Genomic DNA, 16,932 nt, shown 5'->3' with positions numbered 1-16,932 from the left:
AATTTAAACACAAAATGACCTGGGGCACCTGGGTGGCTCAGTTGATTAAGCATCGGACTTCGGCTCAGGTCATGATCTCAGGGTTCATGGGTGTGAGCTCCATGTTGGGCTCTGTGCTGGCAGCTCAGAGCCTGGAGCCTGGTTTGGATTCATCTCCCTCTCTGTTTCTATGCCCCTCTCCTACTCATGCTCGCTCTCTCTCTCTCTCTCAAAAATAAACATTTAAAAATCTTAAATAAACACAAAATGACTTAATCTGAGTTGGATATGTATAATAGGCAGTGAGGAGAAATGGAGGTGTTTTTCTCTACTTGTAGAAAGAAAAGAAAGTTACTCGGGGGTACAAGAGAGTCACACAAGAAAGCATTAGAGATCTATATCTTGATTTCTGTAATCAAATGCTACATTATGTGATGCCAGTTGTCAGTGTAGGAGTTCACATAAGGCAAAGATCTTGGTCTGGAGTTGCGATTTAGACTGGGCCTTGAGCAATGGATGAATTTGGATTGGTCACCAGGAGGCAGAAAAGGGTGTTTCAAGGTGAGAGACTCTACAAATAAGTATACAAAGGTTGCACCACCCCCCCCCCAAAAAAAGGAATTATGCAAAAATATAGAGATGTTAACTAAGCTTATTGTAGTAATCATTTCACAGTGTATGCATGCATCAGATCATCATGGTATATACAATTTTACATGCCAATTGTATCTCAGTAAAGTTGGGAGGAAAATCACTTAAGAAAAAAAAAAGATACTAAAGTGGATGGACCTTGAATGAGTGACTAAGACCGTGAAGACTCAAGCTGGAGCCAGAGTGGTCTTAGAGAGAAGGAAGACAATAAATTGGTCTCATTCATAGAGGTCATTGAAAAGTCAGCAGATCAGTTTTAACCTGATGTTTTAGACAAGAGGGAATCATTATTGTTTCTTGAAGAAGAAAGTCGTATAGTAAAAAGATTCGGTAATACAGATACAGACTAATGGAAACAGGAAGGGAAATCCTGGAGAATGGGAGACTTCCTTTTTTTTTTTTTAATGTTTATTTTTGAGACAGAGAGAAGGAGAGAGCGCGCTCACTGAGGGACATAGAGAGAGGGAGACACAGAATCTGAAGCAGGCTCTAGGCTCTGAACTGTTAGCACAGAACCTGATGCAGGACTCAAACTTACAAACCACAAGATCATGACCTGAGCCAAATTTAGACGCCTAACTGACTGAGTCACCCAGGCGCCCCAAGAGGGCCTTCTTTTTTTTTATCATGCCATTTCATTGTACCTGGTGATGAAAATGAGGACTATGCTCATATCACAGAAAGGGAATGAATTGGATATGAGACATTTCGGGGAAATGAACATTGACATTTGATGACTAAAGAGTGATAAATCAATAGTCAAATGCTTCCTCTCTTGGGACCCACGGACTGGTTGAACAGTGTCAGTGATGGAACTGGGGAAGTTTGCCTGGAATATTAAGTGATTATTTCATCTTGGACATGTTGTTTCAGAAGACAACAAGATACCCAAATTGTGATGTGAGTACACAAGTAGAAGTATAGCACTAGAGCTGACATGGAAGGTTGAATTAGAAAATGCAAACAGGTGATGAGAACTGAGGGCTTAGCTCTTGAGAATGAATGCTGATAATAAGAGTATGTGTAATGGGGTCATAGCACACACACACACAACCTGAGGAGAAGGTACCAAAACAGCAGTGGGATAAAAGCCAAGACAAGAAAGAATTTTAAGCATTTCCTTCTAGGGAAAGTTCTTAGGGAAATACCATTATCACTATCACCATAATGATACAGCTAACCTTTTAATGTGATTGCTGCGTGTCCTAAGATCCTTCAATATAGAAACAGTCATTTCTTTCCACAATCTTTAAAATAGTAAATGCAACTGTGGGCTTTTTTTTTTTTTGAGAGGGGGGTGAGGCAGAAGAAGAGGGAGACAAAGAATCCTAAGGAGGCTCCATGCTCAGCGTGTAGCCCAAAGCAGGGCTTGATGCAGGGCTTGATCTCAAGACTGTGAGATCATGACCAGAGATTAAATCAAGAGTTGGATGTTTGACTGAATCACCCAGGCACACCAGTAAATACTATTGTTATCCCCACTTTATAGATGTGGAAGCTTAGCATAGAGGGATTAAGCAATTTGTCCAAGAATACCCAATTTGAAGAAGTTGAAACTAATATTCAAGTATAGGCATTGTGTTTTCAAAGCCTGCATCCTTAACCTCCCACGCCATATGGTTATAATATCCATGATGGTATTTTAATTGCATCGTTTGACTTCCATCTTATGTAAGTTTCTTGAAAAAGGAGTTAATTAACTAACAGTTTAAAAAGTGAAACTAGGAAGTCAACAGATGGCTGGGCGGTGATTGGATAATCCCTTTCAGCAGAAAAGAATGTAGAATTCTATAGAGTAAGGCAGAGAAAGAGAAGAATATATCTTTGGGTCTGTTGTTTTTTGTTTGTTTTTTTTTTTCTCCTCTCCTTCGATATACTGTTAGTGATTGAAATGGGAAATTGTCCACTTTAAAGAGAGTTATAGTAATTTGTGGGGGAAAAAAAACCCTCTGTTTTCTAGTGCTTTCTATGTATTACAAATGTCTGTGTCCTCATTTCTATACCAGGAATGTTAGTTTATCTAAACTGATTGTCAACCAAAACTTTACAGTAAAACTCATTACTTCCTTAATTTTCGTTAATGAGAGTCTGCAAAAGAGTAGGGTTTTCAAAATAGCATCAACATTAGTATTACTGGAGTACATTCATTCTGGGAGCCCAAGTGTATGCCAGGATTTCTCTGTGGGGGGGCTCAGGACTTACAGCAGGAATTACGGACTGGAACCGCTCCCTCTGGAGATGCTACACAAGACCTCTTTGACAGGGGGTTTAAAGAATGCTTTTCCACTGTCTGGGAGAGGACTTTTTTCCATTTTTTCCATGCTTTTCAGGGTTTCCCCAGCCTTTCTCACATCTCCGTTGTTTGAGCAAGAGGCAAAGGGAAATAGTTAAGTTCCCATCCCACCATGCTCAGTCCTATACAGTATAGGAAGGAGAAGGGGCGAGGCACCTGCTTGCTGCTTCAACTGTCACAGGGAAAGCTGTAGCATGCCTTCCTTCAGTGAGACTGAATGGATGTCATCTCATTACCCTTCCTAAGGCACAATGTGCTCAAGTGAACTGGCTGCTTAAAAACTTTTGATATTTTCCCATTTTAACAGAATAGAATTCTTAGACTTACGTTTATGACACTCCACAGTTTGGGCCCATGTTGTATACACCTGACCTTGTTTACCAGTATTCCCTCTTTTTTAGTTAGGCAAGCTGACCTATTCCATTTCTGCTACAGGTCCCCACTTGCCTGTGTCTGTGTTTATTACACTGACGGCCCCCAGGGATACCGCTTCCACTTCCTGCCTTAATTTCTAGTATTCCTAGTCCCATTACATGCTGAGTACAGCCCTCATCTAAATGCTGTCTTCACCATAGAGCATTACAGAGTGCATCTGAACTCCCAGATGATTTTATCTCCAGTTGTCGTTCTATCTGTGTTCTAGATATTTATGTGCATATATCATATTCCTTATAAATTCTGGGCATAACTTGTACCTAATTTAACTTTGTGTCTTCCATTTCACCTACACTTAACATCAGAGGAAGTTAAAACTGCAAAGAACTGAGAGGACATATAGGTTACTTGTAATAATATGTTTTTAAAACTTCTCCTTTCTCTGTGCTCTACTGAATCAGTAAAGATGGGACAGGACCAGATCTCCTGATTTTCAGTCCAGGACTTACCCTCCAGCAGCCCTGGTTCTGCCTCTGGTTTGCATGTTGGAATCATCTGATGTCACCTGTGGTGCTTAAAAAAAATTGTGTTCCGGGAGCCTCAAACCATAGAATTTAGAATCTTGAGAGTGCGATCCAGACATCCATATTATTCAGATCTCCCAACATGATGCTAATGTGCAACCAAGATTAGTAATAGATTCCCCACAGCACGGTGGCCCCTGGACCATTCTTGCTTGACTAGGTAATTCTATTAATTTGAGAAACTTATTTTTTCATATAAAGAAAATTTTAAAGTAGAAAGTACTAAATGTGAGACGATAATATAACACTTTTTTGTTTTGCTTACAATAGTAGCTTACGTAACTGTTTAACTTTTCAGATATTTCGAAAGAAAGCAGTGGAACTTGGGGTAAAATTGCTACCTGCGTTTCATACTCCCTCTGGAATACCTTGGGCATTGCTGAATATAAAAAGGTAAAATTCTTCATTTTCACAACATATTTTAAGTTGGAATATTCAATTGTGGTTTAACTGGATGGATAATTTCTTGTATGATGTCAGTGACTGATACCACTGGGAGTCTTGGCATCTGTCCTAGTGTTGGAAGCCAGCAGTTTTCCAAGCCTTAGATGGGTCCCTATCATGGGATGGTGTGACCCCAACAGAATCATCCAAGCCAAACGTGATTTGAGGTTTTAACTATTCATGGTGATGTTGAATATTGTCTCCCTGTAGATACCAAGAACATCCCATTATCTTTAAAATCATTGTCAAAGCATTTCACTTCCAAAGAATCCAAGTCCTAAGAGCACTTACTTCAATTAGGCTGCTGGCAGAGATACTGCAGAGCCAGAACCTTGGACCAATCAGATCTCCCATGTAAGGAACTGGTGTGACAGGTGGGGAGCACTTGGGGCTGGCCTGCCCACAGTTGTAAGGAGGGAATGGAACTGCTCCACTGACCCAGATCAGCCCAACCTTCTCATCTCATTTGGGTGGAGAATCTTGTTATGCCAAGTCCATGGGAATTTGGCTCCAAGAAAACCTGGGCTAAACAGACTTTCTGGTATTTTCCCAGGGAGTAGTTTGAATTTTTATGATAGTTGAATAGTTTGCCAATAAACAGTCTTATCTTAAGCTTCCTTCTTAACCCCTTCTCCCCCATAAGTAATTAGTTACATACGTACCTCCTTGTGGTGGTGGTGTTGGTGGTGATGATGATAGCTATTTTATTATCATAAAATGTCAAGCTTTGTTCTAGGGTCTTTGAGTGTTATCACCATATTCAATCCCACAGTGACCCAAAAAGGTCAATACCATTGTTATCTCCATTTTACTAGTGGGACTTGCACCGCAGAGAAATTAAGTAATTTGCCTAACATCATTTGTATATAAATGGTAGAGATAGAATATGTACTTAGACATTTATACACACATCAATACATTAAAAAGTTTTCTTGTTTTTAGAAATGCCAAGAGGATGTGCAGGGTGATTTGGCAGGATTAATGCACATTTATTCTAAATTACTTATTTTAGTGACTTTCTTTCCTGAAATTAATCTTAAATAGTCAGTGAAATTAATTATTTGGTTAATAAATCAGTTAAATGTGACGCTTTGTTTTCATTTGTATGTTATATATCGATACCTGACATCACACTGTACCTGTTTATAATTGTGTGTGTGTGTGTGTGTGTGTGTGTGTGTGTGTGTGTGTGTGTGTGTGTTTGAGGCGGGGATGTTAAGTCAGTAAGGCAGGGAGAGGGAGAGTCCACCAAAGTAGGCCATGTTAACTTGAGTTCTCTATTGTATGATGTGATATCTCAGGATCCGCTTTTCCCTTTAGAGGTCCGACAGCTCTCTCTGCCACCTTGAAGGTCATAGCATACACTGCAGGGACTCAAAGCAAGAGTGGGTGTGTGCTTGGCCTGGAGGCAGTATGGTGTTTGTTTGGAGGTCTGTGAGTTTTTTATTTGGCTCATGTAGATCACCTATAATAGGCTTCTATATCTTTGGACTTTGTATTTATAGAAAATACTCTGACCTAGAAACGACTCTGCCACCTGAAATAAGACCTGGTTATGAAAACACTTTGCACATTTAACACTTTTTTTTTTCCTACTTACCCTCTGAGAAAAAAATGGTATAAGCATAATAATACACTGAGTTAAGTGGTTATCAGGAGACCTGGTTCCAGGTATTTTACAGCCACTCTGAGCGTCTTTCGAGCAATCATTTCAGCTCCCCAGGATTATTTGTAAACTGGAAGTTAGGTCACTTCAGTAGTTGCTTCGTGCACCTTTTCAGGTTTATAGGCCATTTGGAAATTCTGATGGAACATGGCCCTCTCCTCATAAAATGCACATTCCTGACTACACATATTTTTACACAATTTCCAAAAGCTAACAGCACCATCGGAGCCCAGCTAGAACCTAAGAACCCTAAGTTTAAAATACTGATGTGAATGATCTCTCCAACTTCTACTCTAAGATTCTGCGGAACTAATTTGCATTGTTTCCTGGAAGGTAATTAAATAAGGCCCTGCTGAAACTAGCAGAGAGAGGTGTGCACCTCCATCATTGCCCAAGTTCAGTCAATTATTGTAAGGTGCACGTATCATTCAGTTAGTTCTAGCCTCTCTCAAAATAAGCATAAGAAATTAGATTCTTTTCAAGCATATTTAATTTTACTTAGTGTTTGCTTCCAACAGCCAAGAGGCTTTTTCCTTAGTTAAAACTATCCTTCGTGTATAGTGGAGGTAGTTTTCAGTACACAAAGGAATACTTCTAAAAACTTAAACACTGAGGAATCCTCTATTATCCTCTGTTGTCTATACCTCTTGAAAATTCATCAACTGGGGCATGGAGTTTTTTATAAAAGCTTATTTTGAATGTATAGTATTTTACATTAGAATTTTTTAATTTCAAAGATTACAGGAAAATTATATATGTTAAAAACTAATGTGTCATTTTATTGTATTCTCTAATGTTTTCCCGTAAAACTAGAGGAAATTAGGTGACCACTCAAGAGCTGATGGGAACACTTTTAATTTCTTCCTGGGCAATTTGTATGAAATTTTTTATTATACATTTTTTCCATTCTCAATCCCATTTACTAAATAGCACTGACTTGCCCAAATTCACAAAATAAGCCATGGCAGAATTAATAGTGATATCAATCCACTGAAATTCCTCATATCCCTTTGCGTAATCAAGTATACTCATAGAATTCATTCTCCGTCCAGCTGTGAGGCTTGTTTATTACCTTAAAGAATATCCTCTAGGAAAAGAAGCCAGAGTTTCATATTTATCTGTAATAAGTGCCTTTCAGGATGTGCGGTTCATGTCAACCTGTGTATATGTGCTGTTTCCTCTGAGTATCTGTATTTTTACAGTATGTGCCAGAGGATAAGGGACAGCTGGCATGGAGCTTCTTTTCTAGTTTTTTGACGGCTGTCACCAGTAAAATTTTCAAAGGAGAGGGGAAAAATATGTCTGACAAAAACATATTTTCTTAATTATCTTCTCAGAATAAGGGAGTGTCTGTGGAATGATTCCCACAAGAAAAAAAGTGCTTGAGGGTGCTTTTTAGAATACAGTAGCTACATACTCACTGTTGACTGGCTTTGAAAATTTTGGCAATAATTACGATGGGAGAGGTATAGAATATTCTGTCTGTAATATCATAGTTCTCTTGCTTCTCAATTTTAAAAATAGGGATGCTGCTCTTTGCCAACACCTATATGCTAACAAAAAATGTGAACTTATTGGTGTTATCTATTCACATCCCTCTAGTATTCAGATTATTGCCTGAAGATAATTGGTTTCTTTACCTTTCTGTTGTAAGAAATAAGCATTTATTTTAGTCCCTGCTATGATAAAGTTTCTGTACTGGGTCCTGGGAAGATTTTCTGTTTCTCTTCACTTTAGTTAAAAAGACAACCGACATGATCTTTCCCTCAGGGTATTCACGGCCTGGTTGGTAAAGCAGAATATATTTTTTATATGTTACTATATTATACACTCACTCAAGTAACTGATGAATGTAAACTGGTCTGTGCCAAGGAGAGATAATAAGTACTCACCGAGTTGAATTTAAAGCAAGCAGTAGTTTGAATTGAGGAGGTTTATGCATTTGGAGCCAAAACACCAATAAGCCAAATTGGTTTTCAGCATTTGTGCAAACTGAGAATAGCAGAGAATCTAAATAATTTACTCATGTTCCACATTAGGAATTCTGTCCCAAAAATCTGTTCAGAAAAAATAGATATATAATTATCTCTTTTGCTACATCCGTAATAATTCTTAATTCAAGAGCTGCTATATTATCTTGTAAGTTAATCGGAATTGATTTAATAGCAAGCGGTAATTTGAACAGATACCTGGGTGTCATACACAGGACCTGATTTGACTAACATACCAGCTTCACCAATACAATAGCAGAATGAAGATGTGTGTATTATATAACACCTCTGCTAAAAGGAAAGCATGGCCTTTTTAGTAGATTAGATTTTTGGTAGAACTCAATTTCTCTAATGTGCAAATGTCAAAATTTGATGTCTGATCTTATTACTGTGAACAGGAGGCCCTATGCATTCTTTTTCTCCACCCTACAGAAGAAAAATCACCTCTGTGGTTTGTAAAATCAAGCATTTGACTATTTCCATATTTCTAGGTGTCATTCAAGCCTAGATAGAGTAAACTTACTAGATTTGGAGTTTTCTCCAGTGTGTTCTTAATTTAAAATAATATAGTTAATGTTCCCCTTACTCATTTCTATCACAGGGCCTACAATCTGGGCATTCCTAATAATTATTCTGTCTTTCTTGATAAATGAGTTAGTTTTAGCTATATACTATTTTATCACTTGTTTCTCTTTGTGGATTTTTCCAAACTGACACTTGCCTGGTGGTTATATTAGGTTAGTGGAACTGTCTATAGCGTGTGCTTTTGTGGCGCATATCAAGGGATGTGCTGGGAAGTGACTGATCTCCGTTCCAGCTCTCGTTAGTCAGCAAGGTGATGAATGAGCACAACTCCTTCACCTATTCTTATTTCCTGCTTTGTAAAACCTTATTTACTGACTGCTCTAATTATGCAACACAACAGCATATTGTATCATTAGTTACGTTGCAATTTGTATTATTATTATAATTAAATTGCAAATTGCTTTACTTTAACTGAAATGGGGCCTTAATTAAGAATACTACATAGCTTAAGGTTTTCTAATAGTGAAAGATTATCCTGTGTGAAGCATGTACTATAGTAACAAAAGGCAGTAGCCCCCTTATTGGGTTTTACTTTGGGGTGTAAATGCTTAAGTATTATTGTAGCTGGTTTCAGTAGACACAAACTATGAAAGACCATCTAATTAAGCTAAATATTTTTAAAAATATTTTCCATATATCTCCCTGTGTTTTATTTGAGAGTTGAAATATAAATGTTCATATTATTAAACTTATTAAATTTTAAGATGAAGCAAATACAATCTTAGACTTTAAGTCACAAGAATAATATTTTAAAAATCAAGAAACAAATTTTTTGAACATGAACAGATCAGACTTATTTAATGATTCTCTAATATTCTGATGCAAAATGCTGAAAAAGGTTCTGTAGCAGTGATACAACCTGAGTGTAAAATCAGTGTTGTGTCTTATCTTTATCTTTTATTTATGTATTTTGTGGATCTGCTAAAAATTCAAAGTTCAAGCAACCCTAGAAAAGAAGGAAGTTCCACTTTTTCCAAGCATCTTAAGCTAACCTACTGTTTTTATTTTTCCTGATTGAATGTTTTAATAATAACTATATTTTAAGGTTTTCATACTGACATGCACAAAGTTATCAATGTCAAACATTAGAATATCAGTACCATAGTTAAAGCTGCTGTTTATGAACATTGTCAATATAGCTCTTGGCCTTGGATAAGTCACTAAACTGAATTACCTTCTCATAAAGTAAAATAATAATAGTAATTTTACTTATCCTGATGACCTCATAAAGTTTTTTGTGGAAATCTAATGGTTTAATTATAAAATATCATTTCGAAGTGGTGTGAAATAAATGTAAATTGAAATTATTATTAATTTTTGTTCTTCTCAATTTTCATTATAAAATTATGTGGTGTGTATAGTATTTTATATTATAGAAAATAGCACATAACTAAAACTAATTTGGTCTTGATACTTCTTTTATAGCAGTTTTTAAGTTTTTAAGCTACTCAGTGCTTATAACCCATTCTCAAGTTTCATTTTTGAGGTCAGGAAGAGAGATGGTATTTGTAGAACCAGCTGGAAATATAGAAAGAATGTCTCCATGTAGTACATGTAGGATTGTGCTGGTTCCATACTCAAATATTTGTTATTTTTTAGAATATTTTGGAATTAGCCTATAGGTTCCAATCTCAGTTTCCTCTCTAAAATTATATTTATTGGTGAATTGTCTCCTCTAGAAATAAGAACTGCTCCATCCATAAGATTTAAGAAGTGTGTGAGGCAATAAAAGGCAATGGTCTTTTTCCATGTCCCACATATTAGATAGTGTTTAATTAATATGGCATAAACCTGGTCCATAAGAAGGTATGTGCACTCTTGCTGTAAATATCTGTAGAGCCCTCCTTCCTAGTTCTTAGGCTGTCTGGCTTCTACTGAGGGTCTGACTGCTATGGTTACTTTCTGTCAGTGATTCTCAACCTTTCCAGTGCTTTAGAATAACTAGGGCATTTAAAAATACATATTTTTTGCTGCCTCCCTGTCCCTAGGTCTGTTTCATTTGGCTTGGAGTATGGTCTTGGCATTTTCAAATCTCCTCAGCTATTCCAATGTTCACCTGGGGTTGAAAATCACTGCATTAAGTCTAGTGTTTATATGCTGAGAATAGCTTCATTTCTCTTCTCAATTACCTTTGAAAACATTTCCCTGCCCAACTGATGGTCAGTTTAACTTTTGAAATATAGAAATATTAGAAAATTGGTATGAAAATACCCAGATTTAATAGAATAGTAGTTCTCAAATTTTAGAGTGTATAAGAATTGCATGGAGAGTTTGTGAAAAACAAATATTGTTGGCTGCCCCCTAAGAGTTTCTGACTGGACAGGTTTTTGGTAAGTCTCAATAATTTGCATTTCTACCCAGATCCAGCTGACGCAGAGGCTGATGCTACCAATGCTGCTGATGCTCAAGGACCATACTTTGAGAACCATCGTAATATAAGAAATGAGCCATAAGAGCTAGTTAGTTTCTTAAATCTCAGAGCTGCTCAGTGAAGCCCCCAACTCCAAACATCCTTGAGGGGTGAGGAGTGGCGGAGGAGAGGGGAGGGAGGATTCTGTTTCTATGACTAGTTTATTTTGTTAATAATTACCCAACTCTTTCAATTAATTCTAAGCAGTTTATTGCCTCTTCTGGAAAGCATTGATTCCAGACATTAATTACCCCCCAAAAAAGTTTACATGTTTTTCCCTTGCACTATTATTTTTTTTTTAATTCAGTAAGACTAGAAAGTAAATGTTGGTCCATTTTAGCATAGAGGGGAACAAAAAAACATTTTCAATGAAGGACTTTGGGGTAACATAGAAACGAGAGTCATTTGTGTAAAAGCCATTCCTATGGCTTAGGCAAAGCCACTTTATTTTAAGCAGCTGGTGACTGGTCCTATACCTGAGGGCATTCCAGAGCCCAAGAAGCTATGATCATCCTCCCATCAGAAGAGGAGGAGGGAACCCAGGCTTCTTCTGGATCATTTAATTCTCTCGCCAAGCGTCAGATCACTATATCTGTGCCAAGCACTCCATAGCTTGACCAAACTAAAGGCATTTATTTATTGCAAGTGGAAAATAAGGATAGCAACACTTAATTTAAAGGTACTTTGTGTATATCCTCCTTTATTGGGACATAAGGGACAAGAAATTCTGAATAAAGGATGCTTTGCTATTCCTTAGTCATGCGTTGTGAGGCAGTAAGAATTTCAAGAACCTAATGGTGTCTGAACTGTTCCATTTCTTCCCACTCCTCTGGCCATAATTGAAGTTAATACCCAGGTAAATGAGGTTTTCAGTGTCTTTTATTCCCTGGAGGAAGGAGCAGACCATGTCTGTCTTTGCACACAGCCTCTAACAGTCCTCATTACTTCTCTACACCACCCCACCCTCTTGCTTCATGAATTCCCGTCTGCCACAGACCACTTCTGCTGCGCTTCGGTGGGGCAGTGGCAGAAAGTTGACATGTGAATGGAGTAAACTGGCTGATGTTTTATTCAACCATGGATTAGATGCTGAAAAAAGGTGTGGGGGTTTTTTTTTTCTGTGTTTCCTAAAGTGCCCACACTTAAAGCTAAATTACAGCATATGAGTAATTAAAGTGCAAAAGTTTATCAAAGGTGATGTGTAGGCAATTGAGAGACAATCTACCCCAAGAGGGCTGCTTAAATCCCTTAAAAAATGGCTTGTGGTATGTGGGAAGGCTGGTAAGAGGCCTTCCTCACTATTCAGTTCTTGGCAGATAGATCCTTGGTACAAAATGCATGGAACTGAGTTGTTAAATATGACCATTACTTTCCCCCACCGCATCCCACTGTTGAAGCAGTTAACTCCCCAGGACAATTTTAAGGACAATTATAGTTATTTGAATGCAACAAACTCAAAGTGGCTTTCATCTCAAGTTTTTCAAATGCTCAGAACTAGTATTTTAGGGATTCAGCTTTGTTCACTGTATTCACACAATTGGTGGCAAATCAGACTTGGCAATTGGAAATGTATTCTGTGTACAGGACTTAAATTAGGAACAAGTCAGAACACATAATTCATACAGTGCCTTTACAGGTCAGCAGTGGAATAATCTTTTCAAGGAGCCTGCTATCCCAGATTTTTAATGAAGCAGCAATCAATTTTCCTGTGATTAATCTCAAGACCAGGCTCATGTTTTTAGTGTGGGGCAAACCTTTCAAATATCTAATTAATAAAGTTTAATTTAAAAGTTTATGAAATCATTTGATTATATGTTTGGAAATCAGCCTAGGTATCAAAGCAATTTCTCAGCCCTTATTATTGTTAATCATTGTAAATATTCAACTAACTATATTGAATCTTTGGGAATTGGAAGGTCAATATAAAATATTTATACTACAGCCAATAATTTTTAAAAGTCTTACACTCTCAGTGGGTATATTAACCACTCCATGTTTTCTGCTCATGCAGTAGTGGTTGTAGTTGATCTGTTCTAAAAAGTGGGATGAACAGGAATTGATTGCTGTCTCTTTTATTAACTAGAAAAAGAAAAGTGATGGAGCAATAATAAGAATTAATTGTAATTTACTAATCTGGAAATTAATGTGCAGCTGGGCATGAGTACAAGCAATGCAATTTGGTGATTTAGCAATCATGACAAATTATCTTCATCTGTAAGGTAGAGAGTTGCTAGCATTTCTTTATTTGATTTTTAGTAACAGACCTAGTTTTAGGAAGACCTTATATGAGGGCTCATATTGCCCTTTTATCCTGGAAATGTCGGTTGGAGTTTAGCATTATTAATTAGGTCTCACTTTCCCTCTTTGTCATGTCATGCTATAGTTTTTATGGAACATTTGTACAAAACAGTGATTACTGGTAATTGACCTGCATATGTTGAATAATCTTAAGATGCTACTGAGGGTTTAATGTACCTTGTAAATTGAGAGGCTTCCAATTAAGTTGAGTTCTTAAGATAATCACTTTCAAAACTAATCAAGTAATAGGACATTAGTAAAGCTCTTATTGACTTAATTGTGACAAATTAATAAACAGACCCAGTGCAATTACTATAATGGTTCTGTCAGTGAGCAGTTTTCCAAAACTTAAGCGTAAATCTATCCTACCCCCTGGAAGTACAATACAAGTTACATAAACCATTTTAAGGTGGATATCATTTCTAATAGCTGTGTGTGAGTACAGTGTAGTGTTGTGTCACTTCCTTTTTAAATATGACTGCATTTATTGCAGAGGCCAGTGAATCTGCTTGCTAAACCCTTAAAGCATATGATTTTATAAGAGATCTTCTGTATGCCTTGAACAAAATGATTACACGCTCTTGGGTTCTCCCATCTTTAGTTTTCTATGCCTGTGCCCTTGGGGTTGGTGCCCTCTCTCCTTGGAGAGCCATAGAATGTCCTGTCCTAATCTCAGTCCCCAAGAGCTGTCAGCATAGTGCCTTTTTATACCTACTTGGCACTCTGCAAATGGACTTTGGGAAATAAATGAATTATGAATTACAGATTTGCCATAATTTTTTAATATCTGACAGTGCCAATTTCTATGACTTTGCTGATTGCATTTAAGAAAATGGCATCAGAAAGAACGGGAATAGAAGTCCTGCTTCCACTAATTTAAGAATAGTATGACAAATATAAATATTTCTCCAAGAGCACCAAACTATGTGTTTAAAATGCTGCATTTTACTGAATATGACTCTATTAAAAAATAACATGATCACATATCTTCTTTCTCCAAGCTTTGATTTTCTCATTTGTTAAAGTAGAATTAATAAATTGTATCAGTTTTCCTGAGATGATGTTTATGACAGAATGCAGAAATTCAAGAAATCAGGCGTCTTTTAGATCCATAAGTGTGGATCACTATGGAATTTCAGGATCCTGAAATCATCATGGTAGACATCCATACCACCCATCCATACTACCTGTGTTTAAGTTAGACCTTAGCACAGAAGAATGGACTTTCATGTAAAGAAGGGTGTGCATACGTGCGTGTGTGTATAATAGGTATACACACATTTGTAATTCTAACATGACTCTCGTGTTCAGTTTGTAACTCATGGTCTTCCTCAAACAAGGAGAGACCTCATAGTAATTGTCATTATCTGGAACAACAAAGGGAAGTCAAGTACCCAATTTAACTACATGGCTGAAGAAGGATTGTTTTTAAATTATTGTAATAACCTAAAATAAGGATTGCAGTAAGGACTAAAATTGCGGTGATTTCATTAATTGTGAGGCATTAAAATAGTGGTTCCGGAACTTAATAGGAAAAAATTCATGTTAACATCGTATAAATGCAGCACTTTTAACCATTTGTTTACATGCAATTACTGTAGCTAATCACATGATGGAATTTGCAGCCCACTATTATATCAGCACCATAAGCCCATGGTTTTTAAGCTTTTTTGCCCTCTTATCAATGAGATATTTTTGAGCACTCACCCAGAACATGTACTCTTATTTGTAAATTATGTATATATGGACCGCTGTATTAATATGTCCTATACATTTGCAAACACTCAAAAAGTAGAATTGTAAAGGATAAGAAATAGATGAAGAAATAAAGTATTTTAGTAAGAAATGAGTGTTGGGGCACCTGGGTGGCTCAGTCAGTTAAGCATTCGACTCTTGATTTTGGCTCAGGTCGTGATCTCACGGATTCATGAGTTCAAGCCTCACCACACTACCTCCATTAGGCTATACACTGACAGCTTGAAGCCTGCTGGGGATTCCCTGTCTCCCTCTGTCTATCCCTCGCCTGCTCACACTCATTGGCGCACTCACACATGCGTACCCTGCCTCAAATATAAATAAACATTTTTTTAAAAAGGAGTACATGAATGATCATTTTAGACAGTGTCGTGTGATTTTATTTTTCATTTCAGTTTAAGGCTTATGATACAGTGAGTGTTTCAAAGGTCCCATTCTGTTTTCCTTATTTCAAAATTTGGTTTTAACTCTGTCCAGAAGGAAAAGGTAGCAAAGTTGTATTGGTGAGAGAAGTGTGGCACTGGCTGACTTTCCTAAAACATGATGTTTGCATTAAATCCCATCCTTTGGTTATGCAAAGAATATTCTTGTAATTGTGCCAGGAAATACCAGTCTTTCCTGATATCATCCTTTGTTCTTGCAAAGTAAAAGAAACGAAAACCTCTGGAACTCTTCCTTTAGAAGATTTTAAAGCAGAATAGAAACTTCCATTCTTAAGTTCGATACAAATATGAGTTGTGAGGTGACCCACTTTCAGAAATATTTTCAGGAATGTCCAATTTCAAAATAATCTTTCCTTAGAGTTCTTTTCAAATTCAGAGTTGATCCATGTTAACTTGTTACTTTTATTTTCAAGTTGTAGAATAAGTGTGTTGTTTTCTTCCTGTTTCTTCTTCTTTTTCTTGTAGTTCTTCTTTCTCCTGCTCCTCCTCCTTCTCCTCCTTGGCTTCTTTAAATCATCTCATAGGTAGCATACTACTGACAGGTAGTATGTCCCAGTAAACATCAGCAAATAAAGACCATTTTCTTTTTCTGAAAGGTCAACTCTTGATTAAATTCTTTGCTTCAAGATAATCATAAAATCTCTGTTTGTTGCAAAATATTTTCGTGGTCACTCCCCATCTCTTTACGAAGTATTGTAATAGAATTACTCTGCTGTGTAAGGTCTTGGATGTTAAAATTAACTGCATCAGTGACATTCTATAGCTCATAAACCATAATACATCAGAAGTCACTGACTGCTGTAAAACAAGTGAGGTACCCTGCTGACCTCTTCTCACTGTGTAGTCTCTGCAGAATCATCACGGGGCTATCTTGTATGGAGCTTTTTACAAGAAGCACCAAGGGAGGGGAGCAGTGAATATCTGAATATTTAATTTGATAAAGCTTTTTTTTTTTTCCTTTCAGATAAAAAATTTAGAAATAGCAGCTTTGATAGTTTCTTCCTGCACTCTAATTAAGAGTCTTGCATTCTGCTTCAAAGGCTGCTGCCATAAACAATAAATATCTGAATGTCATTTACCTTTGTCAAGCCCAGACCAGTGTCTTATCGTTTGGCAGTTTATAATGGGCATATTGTCTCATTATATTAAGTGGACTTTGATCCTGTGTAGGTTACTCTTGAGAATATTTTTTAAATTGGTTTCAAGGGAAGTTCTAAATTACTTTTAACCAGCTCTAAATATTATAAGGGTAAATAATCCTGTGGCACATTCTCCTTTATTTGTATTAATTTTCTCCACTTTAAAGTGGGTCAGCTGTGGAAGTGTGCCTGAAAAGATTGTTAATTATATCAAGAACTTTTCTAAGGTGAGTTATTGGTCTTAATATGAAATAGGTCAGAAAGTGCTTGAAGACATTAATATTTAATATTGATTGAGTAAGCAATAAAATGGCTGACG

General features: G+C 36.9%; 1 protein-coding gene across 1 annotated transcript in view; it reads left to right on the top strand.

The window, feature by feature from the left end:
- The window catches only part of MAN1A1 (mannosidase alpha class 1A member 1), a 164,393-nt gene that overhangs the window by 91,082 nt on the left and 56,379 nt on the right, over positions 1 to 16,932 (top strand). Inside the window, exon 6 of the mRNA XM_043592220.1 lies at positions 4,181 to 4,275. Within this exon, the coding sequence (XP_043448155.1) occupies positions 4,181 to 4,275 (95 nt within the window). The remainder of the gene's footprint in view (positions 1 to 4,180; positions 4,276 to 16,932) is intronic.

Source organism: Prionailurus bengalensis, chromosome B2 (assembly GCF_016509475.1).
Source record: "Prionailurus bengalensis isolate Pbe53 chromosome B2, Fcat_Pben_1.1_paternal_pri, whole genome shotgun sequence".
Lineage (NCBI taxonomy): Eukaryota > Metazoa > Chordata > Mammalia > Carnivora > Felidae > Prionailurus > Prionailurus bengalensis.
This window is presented reverse-complemented; position numbering and strand designations above follow the sequence as displayed.